General features: G+C 47.0%; 2 protein-coding genes across 5 annotated transcripts in view; both read right to left on the bottom strand.

Moving 5' to 3' along the window:
* Window positions 1–1,701: 1,701 nt before the first annotated feature.
* DKK1 (dickkopf WNT signaling pathway inhibitor 1) lies at window positions 1,702–5,864 on the bottom strand. 2 transcript variants are annotated; one of them, XM_080401780.1, is made up of 4 exons: window positions 3,328–5,864; window positions 3,074–3,230; window positions 2,857–2,967; window positions 1,702–2,730 (listed from the first exon to the last, which is right to left on the bottom strand). In XM_080401780.1, the coding sequence occupies exons 1-4, from the start codon at window positions 3,517–3,519 to the stop codon at window positions 2,480–2,482; spliced, it is 711 nt and encodes a 236-aa protein (XP_080257906.1). In that variant the 5' UTR covers window positions 3,520–5,864; the 3' UTR covers window positions 1,702–2,479. The 2 variants fall into 2 exon arrangements, with proteins under 2 accessions (XP_080257906.1, XP_080257905.1); XM_080401779.1 differs by having other exon boundaries at window positions 1,702–2,967.
* Window positions 5,865–5,959: 95 nt separating this feature from the next.
* PRKG1 (protein kinase cGMP-dependent 1) overlaps window positions 5,960–20,718 on the bottom strand; it is a 503,334-nt gene continuing 488,575 nt past the window's right edge. For all 3 annotated transcript variants that reach the window (XM_080401614.1, XM_080401613.1, XM_080401615.1), the window contains 6 exons: window positions 18,977–19,118; window positions 16,609–16,772; window positions 15,551–15,673; window positions 15,394–15,456; window positions 14,313–14,379; window positions 5,960–10,122 (listed from right to left, as the gene is read on the bottom strand). In XM_080401614.1, the coding sequence (XP_080257740.1) occupies window positions 10,024–10,122; window positions 14,313–14,379; window positions 15,394–15,456; window positions 15,551–15,673; window positions 16,609–16,772; window positions 18,977–19,118 (658 nt within the window). In that variant the 3' untranslated portion in view covers window positions 5,960–10,023. The remainder of the gene's footprint in view (window positions 10,123–14,312; window positions 14,380–15,393; window positions 15,457–15,550; window positions 15,674–16,608; window positions 16,773–18,976; window positions 19,119–20,718) is intronic.

The following is a 20,718-nucleotide window of genomic DNA, read 5'->3' on the forward strand; positions in this document are numbered from 1 at the left end:
TTTGGCTAATGCATGTACAAATACAGAGATGGCCAAACTGCCCAGTATAAAAGGGGACAGGGAAGACGGTACTAAGAATGACAAGAAATAGTACCCGAGGTTTTCCTGACAGAAATAATCTCCTTATTAAGGTGTCTGAAGTGCTGACAAATCCGGGTATCACTGCAAGGCCATCCTGGTGCTGAAACGCCTGCAAGGATGAAGTTGGGCATGATGATGACGAGTCCCATGTCCACCTGAGCACCCTTGCAAGTGGGCAAGATTTGATATAACATGATTCTGAACAAAAAAGGTATGTAATTGATATTTAATGCCCTATAAGTGTATTTTTCACTCCTTGAAAGATGTCAAAGCTGTGTTGGCCTGTCTGGGAAGGAGAGAGTACTATAACTGTATGAAGAAAAAACCTAAACCTAATGACACTATTTTATATGTACTGGGGATAAAATATGCCACTGTTTATGTCAGACCTGAACTTCTCTAAGTAGTTACTGATGGTTTTATTCACAGCCAGGTACCTTCATTGCTCTAGTGCCATTGACTACTACTGAGCATAGTCATCATGATTATTAAATATGTTATGAGATAGTAATTTTTTAGATGTATCTATTAATAAAAAGTATTTTAAAATGTGTATTTCTAAAACTTTTTTTAAGCTTTGCACAATGATTAAAGCATTAAACTCAAGCCTTTGAGTCATGAACTCTTTCAGGGGGCTGCTTCAAACCCCAGCTCTTGCTGCAGCTCCAGTGAAAGCTGTTCCCGAGTGCAGACCCAGAGGGTGAGACTTAAATGTGCTGTCCAGCAACATCGCTGCAACCTGCAGATGGCCATTTAGCTTATGGCATGCACAGCTTGGGTCACAGTCGCTCTAGCTATAGCAGCCTTCCTTGGTTGCTGCAAATAGTTCCATGGGCACAAACGTCCCAGTGCATTTAGGTGGTTTAAGAAGCATCAGTGCTTTACCTTCTGGTTTGGGGCAGCTCTGGCTGTTCTCAGCCTGCCCAGATACTACCCAGCCTTGAAAAGAGCCAGAGTGAAGCCGAGAATGATCCCTCACCCATGCAAGAGGAAGGCTCGTTTTTAAGTGTTTGCCTCTACATGGGGCTGGGTGCGCCCTCCTTCGTGTTTTCTGTAGCTGTGGGCTTGGTTCAGCACCAGCTGGTACTTGCAGACTCCTGCAAATGCGGTGGTTTGGGTTTGTATTCAGTAACCCACATACCAGTGTAGTCCCCAAGGTCCCTAAAGGGGCACCAAACACTAATGAGCACGCTGCATTTTAAAACAAGACGTGGCACAGTTGGAGCATCCCTGTAAATGGGACACAGTGCCCTCAGAGCCACCCAGGGATGTGCTGCATTGCAGTCAGGTTTGGACTTTGAGTACAAAGCACATTTGAGTTGAACAGGAAAGACTCCAGCATGGTTTTGCATCCCTAACACTGTCCCCAGACTGCAGGGAGGCCACGGGCAGCCTGCCGGGCAGGCACAGGACAGAGTTGCCAGTACTGCACTTGCTGCCCACCAGCCCCATGCTGCACGACACAGCCCCCACTCTTGCTCAATGCACATTTACAAACCACTTGCAATAGGTGGACAGTACTAGAAGCTAAAGGGAGTAGGGAACAAAATGCATGCTCACAGCTTTCCCTCCCTCCAAGCCACCCAGAAGGGAGAAAACTGATAGCAACAGGCTGCAAAGTGAATTGAAAAATGAGTCTTTATTGTAGACAGAGCAAACGTTGCGCTGATGGAGCGGTTGAGATCACTGTGCTCCTCAGCACCCATCCCGTGGTCAGCCACACACTGCAGTCCAGCACAGCCCCGCCACTGATCCTTTGCTTCCCTCCTTACCCCATGAAAAAATTGTGCAGGAGGGTGTTTTGCTGCTGCCTGCCCTTCCTGGAGCCCCGGCCATAGTGCCCATCCTTGGCCCAGCATCTGGTGGCCTGAGAGTATTGGTGGCTGCAGTGGCACACCAGAATTCCTAAAAAGCAGCTGAATAAATAGCAATAACCCAAACAGCCTTTCCCATGGGGAGCCGGCAATGAGCTGGCTCACTCCCCCCCCCCCCCCCCCCCGTGGGCATTCCCGCTCCAGGGCACATCTCCACTCCCGTGGGGTGGGGAAGGGACCACGGTGGCCACACACAGGCAGGGACGTGCAGGCAGCTCTGACCGATTTTAATGAACGGTTTATTCGCTCACAAACATATGGTCGCATTCCTTTGACCTAGATTTAAAAACCCAGTGTGTACAAAGTCACAGTCACGGCTTGGAAGAGCGCAAGGCAGCACCCTCAGGAAAAAGAAAAAAAAAAAAGTCATTAAAAGTCCCGGCGTTACGTACAGCTAAGTGCCAGCTCGAGTATTCACAACACAGTAACATACTGCAATTAGTCGCTTAGAAGTAGTTCCTTTGAGAAACAAGCTTTTGCTCCGGCGGGGCCGGAGTCTGTCCCGTCCGTCCATCCAGCGATGCTCAGTGCCGCTGGCAGGTGTGCAGGCGGGAGGCATCAGCCGGGCCGTGCTCTCGCTGCAGGCGGCACGCCAGCCCCTCGGCGCACTGGCACCGCTGGAAGATCTCCAGGCTGTGGGTGCCTTTTCGCCGGTGCCGGGTACACACCTGCCCTTCCCGCAGCACTGGCTTGCAGATTTTGGACCAGAAGTGACGGGCACAGCACAGCCCAGCCACGCAGTCCGACGAGCGCAGGCAGAAGTCCCCCTCCTCACCTGTGTGGGGACAGTGTGGCATGTGCTCAGCCCAGGATGCTCCTGCGGGGGTGGTGGGGCAGGGCGGGCATCCCCCCCCCGAGGGCAGTGGGGCCCAGCGGGGGGCAGCGGGGTCACAGCACTTACCTTTGGCAGGGGGGAGCCAGGCAGGAGCCGGCGTCCGTCGGGGCAGCGCCTCGGTGCCGATCTCATCCAGCTCGGCGGCCCCGTGGGGAGGCTCCGGGGGGGTGCAGAGCCCTGCGGGAGGCAGAGGGGCGGCTGTCAGCCACGGGTGGGACCCCGAGACCCCCTCCGCGGCACCCCCAGGGTGTGACCCCCCTCCCCTGGCCCCGCCGCCCCTCACCGTTGCTGCAGGTGGTGCCGGGGCAGCACATGGCGTCGCGCAGGCAGCGCTTGCGGCGTCTCCGGCAGGCGAGGCAAAGCGGGGCGCCCCCCCCGCGGGCCGCCCCCCCGCAAAACTCCTCGGGGCCGCAGTCCTCGTCCTCGGCGCAGGGGAAAGGCTGGGAGGGCAGAGAGGAGGGGGTCAGCCGGGCCGCCACCCCCCTCCGTCCCCGGTGCGTCACCCCAGCTCCATCCCCGGTGCGTCCCCGCTCCTACCTGCCGGGTGGCAGCCGGCGGCGGCTTGTTGCTGCCGTCGAAGGGCGAGGCGGGAGCGGCGCTGGCCTCGGCCGCGCCCCCCAGGGGGGGTCCCTTGATGGCGTTGGAGCTGAGGGCACCGCCGGGCGCCGCCGCCCGCCCGCCCGGGGCCGCGCAGCTCAGCGCCGCCAGCAGCGCCACCAGCCCCCGCATCCTCGTCCCGTCCCCTCCCGTCCCCGGTGTGTCCCGCCGCTGCACCAGCTCCCGCGGTCCCCGAGCAGCAGCTACCTGCGCTGCCCGCAGCCGCCTTTATACCCCCGGGGGCTGCCTCCTGCGCCCGCCCCCTCGGGGAGGAGGGCACGGCGGATGGGATTTCAAAGGGCCCCCGGGGGGTTGTGCCGATGAGCCCCCAACCCCCCCCACCCCCGCCCCGAGGGCTCCGTCATTGGCCGCCGCCCGGGAGGGGGTTTCGCAACGGCGAGGACAGACAGACACACAGACACGCACACACCACACACCCCCAGTGACAGCTCCCCCGGTCCCCGGACAGATGCTCTGCACGCCCCGACGCCGCCGCTGTCTCCAGCCGGGTGCGCCGCCTCGCCCGACGGGGGGAGCTGGGAAAGGGGGAAGAGGGGCTCGCCATGCAGCCCCCCCCCAGTTGCTGGGAGCCGCGGTGGGGTGCAGCGAGCCCCTCCCGCCCGGCGGCAGAATCGGGCCTTTGGTGTCCTATATGTCTGCGCCCACCCGCCCCCCGCGCCCTTCCTGGCGCCAGCGCAGCTTTGCAGGAAGGGAGGGGGCCGCTCGGCGCCCCCCCGGCCCAGTGTGTGTGTGTGTGGGACGGGACACGGCGGGGGCTGAGCCCTGGCCCGCGTCCCCCGTTGGTGTCCCCCCACTCCCAGCTCCTGCCCTCGCACTCGCCTGACCCCAGCCTGGGCAGCGCCGCCGTCGGGACGGGGGGCACACTGCCGGGGGGCGCTCCCGGGGCCTTTGATGCGGGGAGATCAAAGGGGTCGCCCCCCCACCCCTTCCCGCCGTCCCCGCACCGGCGCCCTCGGGGCGCCGCGAGCCCCCAGCCCCGCCCCGCCGGGGCAGCGCTGTGCGGCCGGCACCACGGCGCCCCCTGGCGGCCACGCCGGGGCAGCGCCGCCCGCCCGCCCCCGGGAGGTTGTGCAAGTGCAGCGGCAAACCCCAACTGATTAAATCGGGTTTTCACGATGACGGCATAATGGTCCTTTTATTTATTTATTTATTTTCTTCAGGCCGGGTTTAAAAGAAGATACGGGCAAAAAGCCTAAACACCGCAGCGCTGCCCCAGCCCACCATACACGTTTATTCCTCTGAGGGTGGGCGATTCCAGACGGTGCAGCCCTGCAATTAAAACCTCAGCAGCGCTCACCCACCTCCAGCACAACGGGTATCGCTGTCCCTCTGCAGGGAGCTGCTATCAGGTATTTCAGGCCCAAGAGGCTCAAGCCAGGCTAATAATTGCCTGGGAAAGTTTCGGCAAGCACTTAATGCAGGTGCTGGCAGAAGTCGTGCTGCTGAGTCAGCGGCCAGCGGACATCCCCGCCACACTCGGGCGAACCAGTGCCTTGCTATTTTTATCCTGCAAGAATGAGGGCGGCACCTTGCCCCGAAATCCCTGTATTCCCCTTGCAGTTTCAGGTGAGGGCCACGTCACCCTGGGCTTTTTATTGTATTACTAACTTGTATCTGTGATTGCTGCATCCTGCACAATCATTCCGTGATGTTTCCCAGCTGCTGCTTAGGCAGTTACCAAATTTCTTTTCCTCCTGGGAAGATGTTTTCTTGCTCCTTTCTCCAGTTTTTACCTGGCTCTGTGTCCACATAGCACTGAAGTAAGCACAAAACTTTGACCTTGCTGAGATTTAAAGACGAGTTGCATTGCACAGGGGCTGAGCAGTTTCCCAAGGATGTATTTAAATCCATTGGGTTGGACAGAGTCTCAGCATCCTGAATGCTGCATCATCCTGTGCACAGAGGTGAGGTCTTCAATGACATCCCGTGGCTGCGCTGCCATTAATGGCTATGCCTTCATCACCACCACTTAGCATTTCCCATAAGGGATAGTGATGACAAGGACATCTTTTTTTTTTTTTTTTTTTTTTTTTTTTGATACCGGTGTTGTTTGCAGCCACATCCCATCTAGCAATGATGTAACTCATGTTGAAAACATGGTCCCTTCCCAGCTGCATGCCCCAGACTTGCTTATATTGGCAGCAATCAAAATATAAAGTGCATTCTTTATCCCTGAAGGGTAAACATGCTGCAAATGTGCTTACTGCTTAGTATGTTCACAGAGTACTCTGGGTTGGAAGTGAGCTGTGGGGGTCACTTGGTGCCAAGCCTGCTCAAAGCTGGACCCCCATCACCCTTAGACCCCTTTGGCCGGGCTACTTGCAGTGATGCAGGTGCTCAAATAAGCACTGAACTATAGAAACTGCGGCCATCTGCCTTTACATCCTGCAGGAAATTTGGACCCCAGTACTAATCTCCAAATACCATACATTTTGATCCGTTACCTCTTACTGCATGTTTTAATAAATGAGAATAACCCCCCCAATTTAATCACTAACCAGAAGAACTCCCCCAAACTTGGGTTTTGCCATGGAAGAAAGTCGACACGCTGTTCAAAAGTAATTATTTTTATTTCAACTCTATAAAGTATACAACAGGCACTCAGCAATTACAGCTGCAGGGAAAGTACAGAGCAAAACAAAAGCAGTTAAAGTTTATGAAAAAAAGTTCTTAAAACTACATCAAAAGAGTGCAACCGGCTGATGACCGGTGGATGACCGACATTTGTCTGACAAACAAAACCTCTTTCAGGTAAGAAGAAAACTGGAGAAAATAAGAATAGAAAACAAAGAGCTAGTGTAAAAACAGCGTAAACTGGGACTTGGGATGATAGGCAACTCCAAACAAAAATTTCCCCTTTTGCCAGTAAAGCCCTAAAACCACCCAAGTCTCAGTGTTACGGCTGCTTTACGCAGCCAGGGAGCTGCAGAGAATGAGGAGCTTCCAGCTTTCCGCCTCAGCTCTGCAAGAGTGCTGAAGGCTCACCTCCGCGGTGGGTTGCATATAGAAGGAGTCGGGGGGTGGAGGTGGGAAACGGATCCTGTTTTGTTGAGTGGTGCAAACGAGCTATGCTTTTGCATCGGGGCTTCAGGTCAAATAACGCAGGCTGGGTTGCACACTGAGTTGCTCGTTGTTCTTTCCAGGTGGGAGATTTCTAAAGGGGTTGTATAAGACGGGAGGTTGGCGCTGGACAGCACAATGGGTTGAATCTGCACGGCTTAGCAAAACAGGAATACCTGTCTACGGACTGATAGGATGTCATATATTAATTTGACCCGCACATAACATTTATACATTTCACAGAAATGACTCTGTATCTCATTAACAGATACACAGCTCTGGTACATTGAACAGAAATAAGAGAACGACTTCATCATTTCTGTAATTCATCAATATTATATAATAAAGGCTTAGAAATTGGTAGCAGAAAGAACTGTAAAACGCAGCAAGCTAAGAAAGGACAACATTTTGAGGTGTGTTTGTCTTTCTCATGCAGCATAACACCAAATCTGTAATTTTTTTTTTAATAGGATGCCATGGATTTAAGGCACTTGCAACAATGCCAGATAGCTAGTCATGTTCTAAAACTATGGGACAGATGAGTTAACAGTACAGTTGACATAAAGTTTAATAATACTGACAATTATGACATTAATTCAAGTCTACCTTGATCTAAAAACATTACATTACAAATAAGAAAATGAAGTAATAATGCCATGGAACTCTAAAAGAAAAAGTTACATGTGTACCACAAAATATCAACACGAAAATACCTATTTACATAAATATTCGCTTGTGGTCCTGTTGTTAAATAAGAGTTTGCTATGGATAACGCAGCACTGTGAGAAGCTATGGATTGTCTGTGTCTTAATGACACCAATCTTAATACACTCATTTTAAATACAGGAGCTGATTTCCCCTTATGTAATACGCTGTCGTCCCATATATTAAACAAGGAAACAAAGAAGAAAGGACAGTAAGTGGAAACACAGAGACAATCTGTTTTTGTGAATATATATATATATAAAATGCAACTCAAATATATTACTTATAAATGAAGGCGTTTATCATATACATATGCTAAGTATGTTGTTCAAAGTATGCTTTAGGAAAGGTGATGAAAGTCGAGTGAGGTGTTTGATATCAAAATAAACTTATATTCAGTACAGTGCATGCTGCACGTTGCAGGTATTAATCACCGTGCCTGGCACAAAGAAAAAAGGACAGGAAAAAAACCCCAAAACTCATCAGCCCATTTTAAAACCTTCTTCCTGTAATGTTTTCATGTTGCCCCCCAAACTCATTGTGATGCTTTTTCCTTCTGGCAATCCCTTGACTGACAACTGCATCTCAGCTACTGACTATTGTCACTATGGGACAAACTCCTCTCTACATTCTTCGATAGCAAGTTACCAAACCTAACAAGTTTTCTCCTCCAATGTCGCTGCACTGTTGAGTGGAAAACCTGGGGGATGCAAGTGAAGAATTCAGCTTTCAGGCAGCTGCCTGCTTGCTAAGATGTCTAGTGATTATTTTAGCCCTAGTACTCAGCATTGGCTTTCAGTGTCTTCCATTGTTCAGATAAAGGCTGAAAAGTGTGTATTTGCCCTACATGAGTAACTCCCAGAGGATGTAGTTACTGTCTTTTCCCTATGGTTTTGAAGGCAAACAAAGTTTTAATGATTAATGAATAGTGGAAATAACCTAAAGTTACTGAGCCAATGGTGTTGCCTCACCCTTCAGAAAATTAGGAAGGAAATTCAGCGGCACCGACTGGTTTCAAAGACATCACGATGACCGAGCTCTTTAGTTTGCTGGCCAACAGCAGACATTGTCAATGCTGTCAAAGAAGGGGAGAAAATACCTTTTAATACGCTCTATTAAATCACTTTCATTAGGAACACAGGAAAGAGTTGGGATTTATCATCAGGGAAATAATTTTTTACTGTTAAAACATACATTTTCCACATACTATGTAGGCAAAAGTCATATGAATGACTTTTCAGCAGAACTTGATCTTTCGACTTCCAGTGTATACAACAGCTCTCGGCAGCTCTGAGATGAAACGGGGCAGCATCTGCTAATTTTTTGCAGGAGGGTCTGCTATAGAGACTGAAAGCTGATGTTTCTTTTTGGTGTGATGCCATAAACTTTTAGTCCCATGTATATGTGACAGGCATCCAGGTCAGGATTCCTCAGTTATGCCCTATAAATCAGAAGAGACTGTACTCAAGCAAAGGAAAGGCAGTGGAAGTGAGGGAAAACTGTACACACAAAACCAGTGTTTTCCCCAGATCTTTTTTCTGTAGGAGCCAACCCGGCTCTAGCCATCCCCATGCCTTCAACAGGGTCACTGGGGACCCGGTATGCCAGAGGCATGGAGACTCCGCACAAACATATCCAATATCAGTTTTCCATTTAATTCCACTGACTTTCCTGTGGAGCTCCTTAGTCTGGTGAGGCATTAGGATTACATTTTTATGGGCAATGTTACAAACACAGCCAGCAAAGTGGCCCAGTACCACCTTTTATTTTAATTAGCTTTGTACTAGACATGGAAGAAAAGCAGACATGGAGACATAAAATCACCTAAGAGCGTGATGGAGAATGATGCCTCTTGCTACATATTTCTGAAATGGTGGTTGACTAAATAGGTATATTCACAGATGAGGGATGTACATAGCACCTATAAAGTACATTACGGGTCTTATGTTTTCCCTTTGGGTTCTAAAAAGGTAAAAGTTAAGCTTAGTTTTACGCCTAATAGCTAATCAATAAGACCAGTGGGCTGCTGTCACTTTATTACAGGACCATTAATGAAGCACTATTTTATATGTAAAACGGATTAATTTTATGATTTTTTCATGCAATTATGTATTTGTATCAAGGGAAAGGGGAAAAAAACCCCAAACAAATGTCATGTTACAGTATGTTTTCAGCCATATGAGGGAAGTGACCCATATCTGCCTTAACAGGATCTAGAGCAGTTGTGCTTTTGTTTTACCAGGCTAAATAAAAATATCTCAAAAATAAAAGGAAAGGTAACATTCAGTCTTGTCATGAATACTGCTCAGAAAGAAAAAGGACAAATTTTACCACTGCTTTGACATGAACTCTTTGACCAGTACCGTTGTGGTCCTCCCTTTGCTCCTATGCTGGCCCACAGTAGAGGCCCTGCAGAGTCTGGAGGGTGGGAGTAGCCCAAAACCTGCACTGTATTTAGCTACAGCACTTAATAAATTACTATTGATCCTACCGATAAAGCCAGTACCTTGCAGCTAGAATTAAGTGCATCTTACATTACATATCTCTAGACTTTTATATTAAGAATGTAGCAAGATCATTGCAGTGATAGAAAACATATTTCTTTACTGGTGAAAGGCTTTGCGTCAGGACCACCATGTCAACTGCTATTTTAAGTTTGAACATAAAACATGAAGAGCACTATTGTCATCTAAGCAAGAAGTCCTAATGCCACTGTAGTTACTGTAGCAGCATCAATCAAGGCATCATGGTGATCCCGAGCACTAATCCTCCCCAATTCTTTCGGTTTCGCTGGCAGCCATGTCCCAGGAAGCTGTCTTCAGCAAGGCAGAAGCAGGTAAGAGAAATACATTAAAAATCTATGTCCCATCCTGAGTTGTCATCAGGGGGTGGTTCATCACTGTCCTCTGGGAAGCTGTCAAAATTACTTGTGTCTGTTGGAGATGCAACCTGCAGAAAGAAGAGAGTGACAAGAAGGGGTTGGTCATCAAAGTGGACCTCCTCAGACATCTCTTCATCTCACAACTGTAATCATTCAAGAGCATTTGTTGCTAACTGCAGCAAGCAAGAAAAGTTCTGCATTCCACAACTCTTTTGCTGAATCCCAGGAGGACTTCCCATAGCTCCCCTACTCTAATGATCCAGGCCCCCTAGGGTCTCAAGAGCAACTGTCCTACCCATTGGTACAAGGTCATCAGAAAAGACTTGGAAAAGCCCTGGGCCTCCTCAAAGCCCAGGATTTCCAATTTATGGCTCCAGGATCCTGAATTTGAGGCTGTGAGTTGGGCCCTGCCAGCTTCGAGTTTCATGACAAGTATGGCTCAGTCTAGGAAGCTTACCAGAGAAATGCATCTTTCTAGGATGAAGGCCAAGTATGTTTCTTATTTGGGAATAATATAATTTAAAATGTACCATAGCTAGATAATTCCCTTTTTTTTTTTTTCTTTTTATTTTTTGCTTTACAATGGTGACTGAAGCTTTCTTACAATGAGACCCTGACACACTCAATGCAATTTAAAAAAATGAAACAACACACAAACAGACCAGGAGCTCTCCAGACCAAAATAATCAGTGTCTTACTTGAGAAAATCGGTACTTTAAGCTGTACCCCAAGTAGCCAGCGCAAGCTGGAGGGCACTGCACTTGCCATAGCAGTGCTGGGCAGGAAACACTTGCTGTATTTTTTAGCTGTTTCATGTGTGTAGCTGGTGGGAAGGCCACAGCCAGAGGCTAACCTACAGTACAGGAGATATACTCAATACTGGATGCTGCTATAAGCCTTGGGAAAAGACTATATGATCAATGAGTGCTCCAATGTCAGCTCTAAATTTAATTTGCTGCCCAGCTGCATCAGCATTTTCCTGCTGCTGAAAACATCTTGGGGAAAATTAAGATTCTTGAATACCCAACTAATTTTGAAAAAAACAACAATCTGTAAAAGATTACTGGAGTACTACAGAGTGATGAGATGCTTCACCGTGTACTGAATACTGGAATTTAATTTCTTTTGAGTTATCTGGATCTGTTTACTTTGTCGGTGTTCCTTCACCCTTCGGGTCCTCACCCTTGGGGTGCTCCACACTCACTCTCCTCCATAGTGCCATGGGCTGGATCACATGTCTCTCTTTCTCTCAGCCCACCCCCTGTGAGCTCTCCCTCTGGGAGCAGAATTGTTGGGGATGTGTGTACAAGATACAAGCTACAAAGTGTATGAGATGCAGCTGGTGTGTCCATTCACTGAGGATGTGCACAAGCTGCAGATTCTTGTGAAAGCCTTTCAGCAGTGATAGTGCATAAGCAGACTGCACTGGGTGAAAGCATCTGTGGAGTTCCTCAGGGTTCCTTTGAGGGTGTCCACTCTGGGAGCACCTCGCAGGGCAGGCTCTGGTTAGATGAGGCTTGAAGGGAAATAAGTCCTGCTTTGGGAAATAGATTGCCTTTTCATCTGACAAAACAGAAAGGGTGAGTACATCCAACACCTCAAATGTAGAGGGTTTTCTTTTTCTTAGAAGAAATATGATTTGGGTTAGATGACTTGTTACTCTGCTGACTGACATTACGTGATGCTAATGCTGTTGTGTGCGATTCCCCACAGCTCTGAGGCCCAGGTCACCTACATGGCCTGCAGTTCTCCAATGTCAGAGACATGGGAACCAACATCTCTTTCAATGCCCTCTCCAGACACTCTGTATTTACTTCCTGTCCATCCATGAAGATAAAGTGCAAACATCAGCTTTCTGGTTGCTTATCAACATAAGGGCTTGAGATGAATTATGGTTCAGAGATCTGCAGGTCTTTCTCAAATGCAAGAGCTGTGATGCAAGACAAGGGCATCTTTGGAAGAGTGAAAAGCTTGTAAAGACAGTTACTCTAACAGATTTCAGCTGTGGTATCGATGCTCAGCTGCTTCTTGAAGTAGTGTCCTAGCAGCAGGCTGTAAATTGGGACCTTTCCTAAAATCCCAGAGAGTAAGAGCTAAGAAGCAGCTTTTGATTGCCTCACTGGTAGTACCATGTAACTGCTAATGAGGGTTAAAGTGCTGAGGAAGGGCTTTTCACTTAAAAAAACCCCACTAGTCTTTATGTTTAGCCCTGCTGGGTCCTTTACAGATAAGAAGGAAAGGTGCTGTGATTGAAGGAAAAATGGATGTCTTCCCCCAGAGCTATGTATTTTGGGTCCCTCTTCAGATATGGCTCTTACTGGCAGTTGGGCCTTTTGCCAAAGCAACTGAAAAACTTGTGGAAAACAAGGCTGAGCAGGACTGACAGCTTTGGGGTTGACATGATTCACTAGTTAACAGAGGCAGGTTTTGGAGAGGATCTCTGGTGTATGTCTAGGGAAGATATTACTCCTAAGAGCTCTAAAAGAACGAGCTCTGTTGAATGGGGATTAGGGCATTGTGAGGCTGTCAGCATTGAGCTGTCCTGGAAGAAGGAGTCATCTGAAGAGGGAATGCTCCCATCTATTTCAGACAGCCTTGACGGTGGTGTGCCGGCCAAAAAGAGTGACAGCAGATCAGTCTCTTGGGAGCAATCACAGATGTGTTCCTTGGTAGGATGTCACCAGTCCCACGAACATACAGTCTTGATGATACCAAGAAATAACGCCAAAGAAGTGAACTGGGTGCTCACACAATCTTTTTCTCCTACTGCATTGGACCTAACTGAAAAAGCAAAGAATGTGTGATTTCCTGCACAGCAGGTTGGAGAGTGGCTTTCCTCTAGGCAATGCCAAAGGAGCAGAGACCATTTCTGGTGGTGGAGCACACTCCCAGCTTGGTGACATCAGGGAGTAATTCATGCCCACGGGGAGCAGATACCGCTGAAGTCACTGCTGCCAGTTGTGCTGTTTGAGGGTTAGACATGCAGGGCCCACATGTATATTGGGTAAAAGCAGTATTGGAAATGCTCTTATTAAACTAAAAATCCACTAAAAATGATCAGAAAAACATACTGGGGCATTTTCAGGCTACACTGACATCCTGCACATGGAAACCAGAAATTGTAACTGGATGCAAAGGAGTAAGCTTTATTTTATTGTCTGACTTGAGATGTGGTGAACAGTACTGCTGACAAATTCATAATCATTAAAAATAGGCTAAACAGAAAAAAACCCACAGTTTTGATTTATAAAACATTCATATGCTCTTTGGGCATCCTGCTTTAGGCAGGTATTGGCAAAGTCCTGCTTTTGCCCACTGACTGCCAGTAACTTCTGCAGCCCATAGGGCAAAAGGGGGGCAGTGAAACCTTCTTGCTCTTTCATAGCTGCAAAGGTAACTTTGGGATGGCAGATTTAGCCCCGGAGCTGTGCCTGCTCTTGCTGCAGGAGGTGCAGGACCATGGGCGGACAGAGCAATGGGGTGCAATTAAACACAATTGCTAATGTCATTCTCTCCGTGATCCTGCTGGAGAGGAATGGAGAGAAAGGGATTAAGCTGAAACAAGGAGGGGAGGCTGCAGAACAGAAGGGGCCAAGGTAATTTCTATCAGCTAATCCTGTTTGGTTTCCCTTTGCAGCAGGCTTTGTGGGTAAAGAGCTCACAAAGACATCAAAGGAAGAGCTTTGCTCTAAAGGAAAATGAATTGAGCTGTCCCTCTGTGTCTGCTCCCAGTTAAACATAAACTAGATGGTAACAGAGCTTTTCATGTAGGACATAGACACAGGAAAAAAAGGGTGAAAAGCACAAAAGAAAAGACAGAAGGAAAGGTTAATGCAAAAGAAAAGGGAGAGGGCATACAAATCCTGCTTGCCTCACCAAAAAAAATAAAAGAGAAGGAAAGAGGACACATCTGAGAGAAGGGGTGAAAGTGGCAGCTCTCCACTGAAATGTGAAAAGTAGATGAAGAAACAAGTGGAGCAGGTGAGAAAGAGAAAAATGCATAGTAGTGAGTGATCCTGCCCTGATCTCCTGCTGCAAAGGGCATTTCATAGCAGCCATGCCCTCCCCAAACTCCCTTCTCTTGGAAGAGACTGCCCAGAAACCAAGTATAGCTGGAAAAGTCTCTTCAAACATCTCCAGAAGAAATAAAGCACATGCTGTTGCCACTCAACTACAGCACACTACTGCCTGAAGCTCACAACATTCATTCAGAAGAAACTTACTTGCCATGAAGCAGAAAATAAGTAGGAAAACTTACACTTGGTATTATAGGAGGTGTCAGTGTCCCTTTTCGTAACCCTTCCCAGTTAAAGCCTTCAAACCATCTAGAAGGGAAGGAACAGTGAAACAATTAGACATGTGGTGAAAATCTCTCTATGCAAAAAATCAATTGCTTAAATTGCTTAAATACTGGGTTTCATCTCCTGCAGTTGTCTTCTTCAAATTGTCCGATCAGCCTTAATAATTTTTCCTGTCATCTTTATATATGTTTTTGGGGACTGAAAATGAAGCATGTGTAGCAACCCAGTGGTGATACCATGGCAAGTACAAATTACCAATGCTCAGAAGAAAAACATTCCTTACTGCAGATGTCCTGGCAGCTGCTCTTTCTGTTCTATAGGGTTGATCCCTCCCATATGTCCCTTCTTTGTATGAGATTGGGAGCTAAGGGCATGCACAGGGATGTCCTTCTCCTGGTTTGGGCACCTCAGGTGTGCTCAACCTCCAGCAGCTCAGGTGGGTGAATGAGCCCCTCAGCTAAGCCTTCAACCTGTCCACAAAAAATGCCCATCCAACCCATTTCTGTTGCTTTGGTGATGGGACAAGAGAAGGACCAGCACAGATGGATGAGGTAACTTGCTTCTGCGATGGGTCTCTAATTTGTTCTTATCCCGCTCCACCAGTGTGAAAACTTAAAAGACATCACTTAACAACTCTGTCCCATTAGACCAAAAGGGACAATGAATTGGCATTACAGGTAGAGGGAAAGTGTGCTGGGTTAGGGGAGAAGGGAAATCAGAAGAACCTTGGAAAGTGATTCTGCAAACCAAAAATTCCAAGCAAGCAGTGGCTGAGTCGGATTGCTTCCAAATCCTCTTCTGCATTAGAGTAATTAAAGTGTAATGGTCAATGTCCCATGTGTTTAGCTTATAGGCAAAGCTAGTATCTACACCAAAAAACACTGGGGAAAAAAAAAGCCTAATGAAAATTAAATTAAAGTCTAAAGCACACTAGAAGGGAAAAACCAAAGGAGTTTAAGGAAAGTATTTTTTGCAGAAAATGGAACTGTTTGAAATGCATTTTTCTGGGGGCTGATGGATGGTGGAGAAGACACTTACTTGTGCTTTTGGATATCTTTCACTCCATTTTTCAAGTTCCCTAATCTTTCTGATGGATTGTCCCTATAAAATGAGTAACAAATTGGTTACTTTCTTAATCCTTCTGAACTCGTTTATTTGCAAACAAGATCAAGGCAATTACATTTCGTGTGCTTACCTGCATAGTTTTTTGATTAAATTAGCAGCATTTTTGGCAATCTTCTTTGGAAATTCAATCATGTCTATTCCCCTTAGTATGATGTTATAGGTCTTCATGGGGTCTGGGCCTGAGAAAGGGGGACTTCAGAGGGGAGAGGAAAATGAAGAAGATTGAAAGCTTGTCTTTAAAATAGCATTGAAGATTGATTAAAAAAAAAATCCAGAGCAAAACATAGTATCCTACTGAAATGAGGAAAGGTAGATGACAACTAGCAATGTTTTACTTCCTGTGATCTTAAATATTTCTCAGCCAAGGAGTTCTGATACTGTCTGGATTTCAGTGATGCTGACTGCAGGGAAGTACAAGAGTGAACTTCCCCAGAGCAGCACATGCTAGACCTCTTCTTTCCATGACGGACCATGTCCCAACAGCCTGAGGAAAAAGGGTCTGAGCAACACTCGCTGGCTTACTCTCTGTTTGATGTGACAAGCTTTCAGTGGGGACTCGTTAGGTTTCCATCTGTTTAACAGAACAGGGGCTTGGGTCCAGCCCCAAAGGATAAGGAGGCTGAGGTGATGGATCTTTTCCAGCTCCTCTATCCTGGGAGTGAGCAATGGGGGATGAGGTGAGGAAGTGCCAGGAAGCCACTACTACCACCATCAGCAGTAATATATACATCCAAACCTAAATAAAGGGATGGATATATGGACTCAAGTCCCCATGGTGTCAGGTCTACCTCCTTCTTTTCAGACGTGCGGCAGCCCATCGCTGCACCTCCCCAGGTGAACTACAAACCCTCTCCCTTTCCCCACCAGTTCAGTTCATTCAGGGCACAAAATGATTTTTTGGTATCATTTCACAGCATTTCCTAAAAAGCCTGCTCATGTCTTGCCCTTTGAGAGGTCTGCATGGAAGCTGTGATTTAAAGTGGAAAAACTAATTATTAGGTTCAGCAGCACACTGCTGTGCCGGACAGCACATGCCAGCTCTGAACCTTCCCCTTGCCTAATCAGGGTGACAACAGCAGAAATATTTGGATCTATTTTCAGCAGTGGCGCCGGCTCCAATGCCCATACCTGCCAGTCAGGAGTTCATACATTAAGATTCCCAGTGACCAGTAGTCTGCCGAAATGTCATGACCTTTATTCAGGATGATCTCAGGGGCTACGTACTCCGGGGTTCCACAGAAAGTCCATGTTTTCTTTCCAAATCCTATTTTCTTTGCAAAGCCAAAATCGACCTGTAGAAAGGAGAGTACCATCAGGGCAGAGCACGAGAGGGAATGTCAGCCATGTGCTCCACTCCTCTTGAAGTGAAGCAAAGCAGAAAGGTTTCCTCATGGGAATATTCTCCTAGCTAAAGCATCGTGGGTCATTCCAGGACCAGGCAACCACAGTGACCTTTCCATCGATTTATCCTTCGTAATTTAAAAGGAAGATTCGTGTCAGGAAAGAACAAATGCCAGCACCGAGGGTTTCTTGGGAGATGTAACTTCATATCATTCACAACTCAGGTTAATTTATTTTTGGGTTTTTTTTTTTTTGTTTTATTTTTTAAACGCCTAGCCTTAACCTGAGCAAGCAACTATTTAGGTTAAATATTGACCATTCTGGCATCTAGTGAAAAGTTATTTCTCTCCCAGTATAAAGAGCAAGGCAGTACAACTGTCCTCCCAGTTTTCTTAAAGTTGTTGGAACGTGTTGGTGGGCTCACAAACCTCAGCATGCCCCTATAGCAGTGCCCCTGTGGCACCAGCCATAGTGGGAAATCAGATTATACTGGGAACCGAAGCCACCTTTGGGGCCCAGGCAGAGCTCTGGTTAATAGGCTTACTGTATTTCCAGCTCTACCCCTCCTGCCCTCCCCTGCCTTGGCACTGTGCTGGCCTGGCACTGTGGCCTGTAGCACACTCTGCTGTCCCTTGTTGGCTGTGAGATGCTCCTACACCTTGCACTGGTCAGGAGCAAAATGACCTACATGGTCACAGTCCCACAAGGGACCTCAGACACTTCTTGTGCTATCATGGATGTGTTCAGGAGATCAAAATGTCTAAGGAGCTGGGGGCTGGTGATGGGGTCAGCAGAGACCCAGATACAGATCTTCCTGGGCTGGGGAGAAGGGCACTCCTGCACCAAATTGTCCTCTATCACCTGATATCTTGCTGGACTCCCAGTCCTTAGCAAAATGCTGTAGAGGATAAACTCTGATATCGTTCATTAGGGTTAGTGTCACAGTGACACATGGTGGCTGCCACTGGGTCATGAAGGTCCATGATGGTGATGGTCTGACTTACTGCTCCTGGCTGCTGACATTGCTCCTGAGTTTTCCTTCCCAAAGGCAGGGGAGAGTCCCCAAACCAAGAGGCAGAGACCTTGGCCCTCTGCGACTCTCAGGAAGGGAATCAGCTCCTCTTGGATGAAGCTCTTTTTAGGAGTGCATTGCCCTGTCTCTAACTGATGGCTTCTCAAGTACCCACATCCTCCAGCACCTCCCACCACGGGAAGTTTTTCTTTTCTTCTCCCCCTCTCACCTGGCTATTTGGGGTATACCTTACATGCAGGGCAGCTCTGTGTTGATTTTTGAGGCAAAAAAGTAATTTGAGTGAATAATGCAATACAGTGAAACCTATCACAAACTCCCTAATTTGCAGGGTGGAGGTCTTACACACACTGCTGTCCTGGTTTGAGGAGGTAGATCTTGCAGGGGACAGCACTGAGAAGAAGCACGACCTTCTGGGAGGAACAGTTTCGGGCAGAGCCTTATGCAGTTGTTGTCCCAGAGCAGCTTGCACAGACCAGGCACTGCGTTATCGGTGCTAAAACGTAAGTGGCCTTCCTAAACCAAGAAGCTGTATCCGCCACAGTTCACCAACACAGACCAGAGCAATTGATAATAATTTCTTGACATGACAGGATCACGATTAATATTTCCATTAAGAATGACATCATTGCTTACAGAAAGGACCCAACTCAGGAACAGCAGTGTGCAAACTTTGTTTCACCAGTTGCCTCTAAAGCCTACAGATGCAAGTCCTCCCCATCTCCCACCAATATTTAAAGACAACTATTTTTAAGTTATCTTTTAGTCTTTCAGTAGCTCCAAAACAGCTGGGTGGATTTCTCCCAATGGTCTTTTCTAAACATTTCCACTTCAGGACCACAGATCTGAATTTCAAGCCAGAATTAATGTTTTCCAGCTCAACCGTACTCTGAGCCTCAGCCTGTTGGAGGTTGGGAAAACATCGCAGTAGTGGATGACAACACCCTTGTGTCGATCTCATCTCAGCATCTACTGATGGCCACCATCAGAGACAGGGCCCTGGGCTGTGTGGACTTTGCTTCTGACCCTCTATGGCTAATTGTGTGTTCTCCTCTACCCCTAATATCAGTTTTCTGGTAGTAGCAGTGTCTTTTTTTTGGCAAACCAGATGTTGCAGACACTCACCAGTTTGGCATAACCTCGATGATCCAGAATGAGGTTTTCTGGCTTGAGGTCCCTATAAATGATCCCTTTGGAATGCAAATAGGCAAAAGCTTCGACCACACATGCTGTGTAAAACCTGGTCGTTGAATCTTCAAATGAACCTCTGTGTAAAACAGGAGAGGGAAAAAGGATAAAGTGGTTAGATCTCTTCCCTTACCTGACTTCACTCTGCTGTTAAAATATCTATACTTCAGTAGAATCATGCTAATACCTGGAAAGTGCCTGTTGCTAAAGTCGCCTTTATATATAAATGTAATTGCATATCCGTTTTTGGAGTTAGCATCTTTGTCTTCAATCCACCTTAATATCAAACATTAATATCTAAAACATTTTAGGTTTTATTTTATAATTTAATCTCATAGAATTAAAACTCAGAAATCATTATCTTGTAAGCAAAAGGTGATTTTTTTTTTATTACAATCTTTGATTTGTGGGTGCTAAGGCTATTTTGAGATGTGGAGATCAAGAACTCCTGTACTAATGTTCGTAATGGAGACAAAAGGCAGAAAAATTACAGTTTCTGGAACCTGAAGTGTCATTTGCAAATTCAGCATAACCTGCACTTTTGGATCCTTGTTTCAGCACCAGTTTGCAACCAGTTTTCCAAAACTAACCATATGCCCCTCCCTGCTGGGAGCTGGCTGTGGGAGCTGCCTGAGCTCTGAAGCGTGTCTAAGCTAGGTGGCAGCAGAACCACAATTTAAAGCTCAGGGAATTAAAAATAACATTATCAGGCTCTGACAAAGACTATGAAAAATACAACCTGGCACTGCTAACTTTGCAATGGTTCTTACTTTAATGGTCCCAAGAAGGCATGTCCTAGGAAAAGGAAGAATTGCAGAAAATTTGTTCTTAGTAATTAAAAAAGAATCTAATCTTTGCTTTCCGATCAATCTTTCCAATACATTTCTTTCACTTTCCAAACCTAATTAAATTTATGTTCCAATAATGAGCCTATTACATAGTTACACATAATTTACCTCATTTTTTCCTGCCTTGTGGGTGTATTATGTGCACATCCCACGTACACCTGTGCAACCCACCTGCCACCTACCCGCCCACAACCAAACCCAAACACTGTAAGGTCAAACCCTCCCAAGGCAGGAAATACCACGGCCGCATTTGCTTGTGCATTATGGTGCGGTATGTAATTACATGCTTTCCTAATTATATTTTCCATGGCACTTCTGTGTCCCAACAGCATAGTCCTTCTCGCAGGGTGTGTATTTGATGCATGATCCTGTTTCCCACTTTGATGAGTGGCCCTCATATAATACGTGTTATCTAGTCTAAAAGTCCATGCAGAACTATTGATTTCCTCCTCCTCATTGCTATCATACCTGACCGTGTCATAAATATTAAGAAATATTAATAGATATTATTTATCAGAGTGCCTCCACGAAACAGGTGGATGTTGCTATTCACAGCACAGCAAACACTGAAATGAAAAAAACAGGTCTTTCCCTGGGATGGGAAATTGTGATTTTTCAGATGACTTTGAAGAAATCTGCATCTTTTACCTTGAAAATGCACTTTCCCATAGATTTAATTCACAACTGTGAACTCTCAGTAATGCCACTGCTGCCTGAGGCCCTTGGTCCAGACTAAACTGGCCACGACAGCAATGTCTAAAGGTGCCACACTAGAAGGACCCTACTTCTGGAGCGTGTCTTTCAGGAACACAGTGAAACTGGCCTTGATAT

This window comes from Falco punctatus, assembly GCF_963210335.1.
Source record: "Falco punctatus genome assembly, chromosome: 9".
NCBI lineage: Eukaryota > Metazoa > Chordata > Aves > Falconiformes > Falconidae > Falco > Falco punctatus.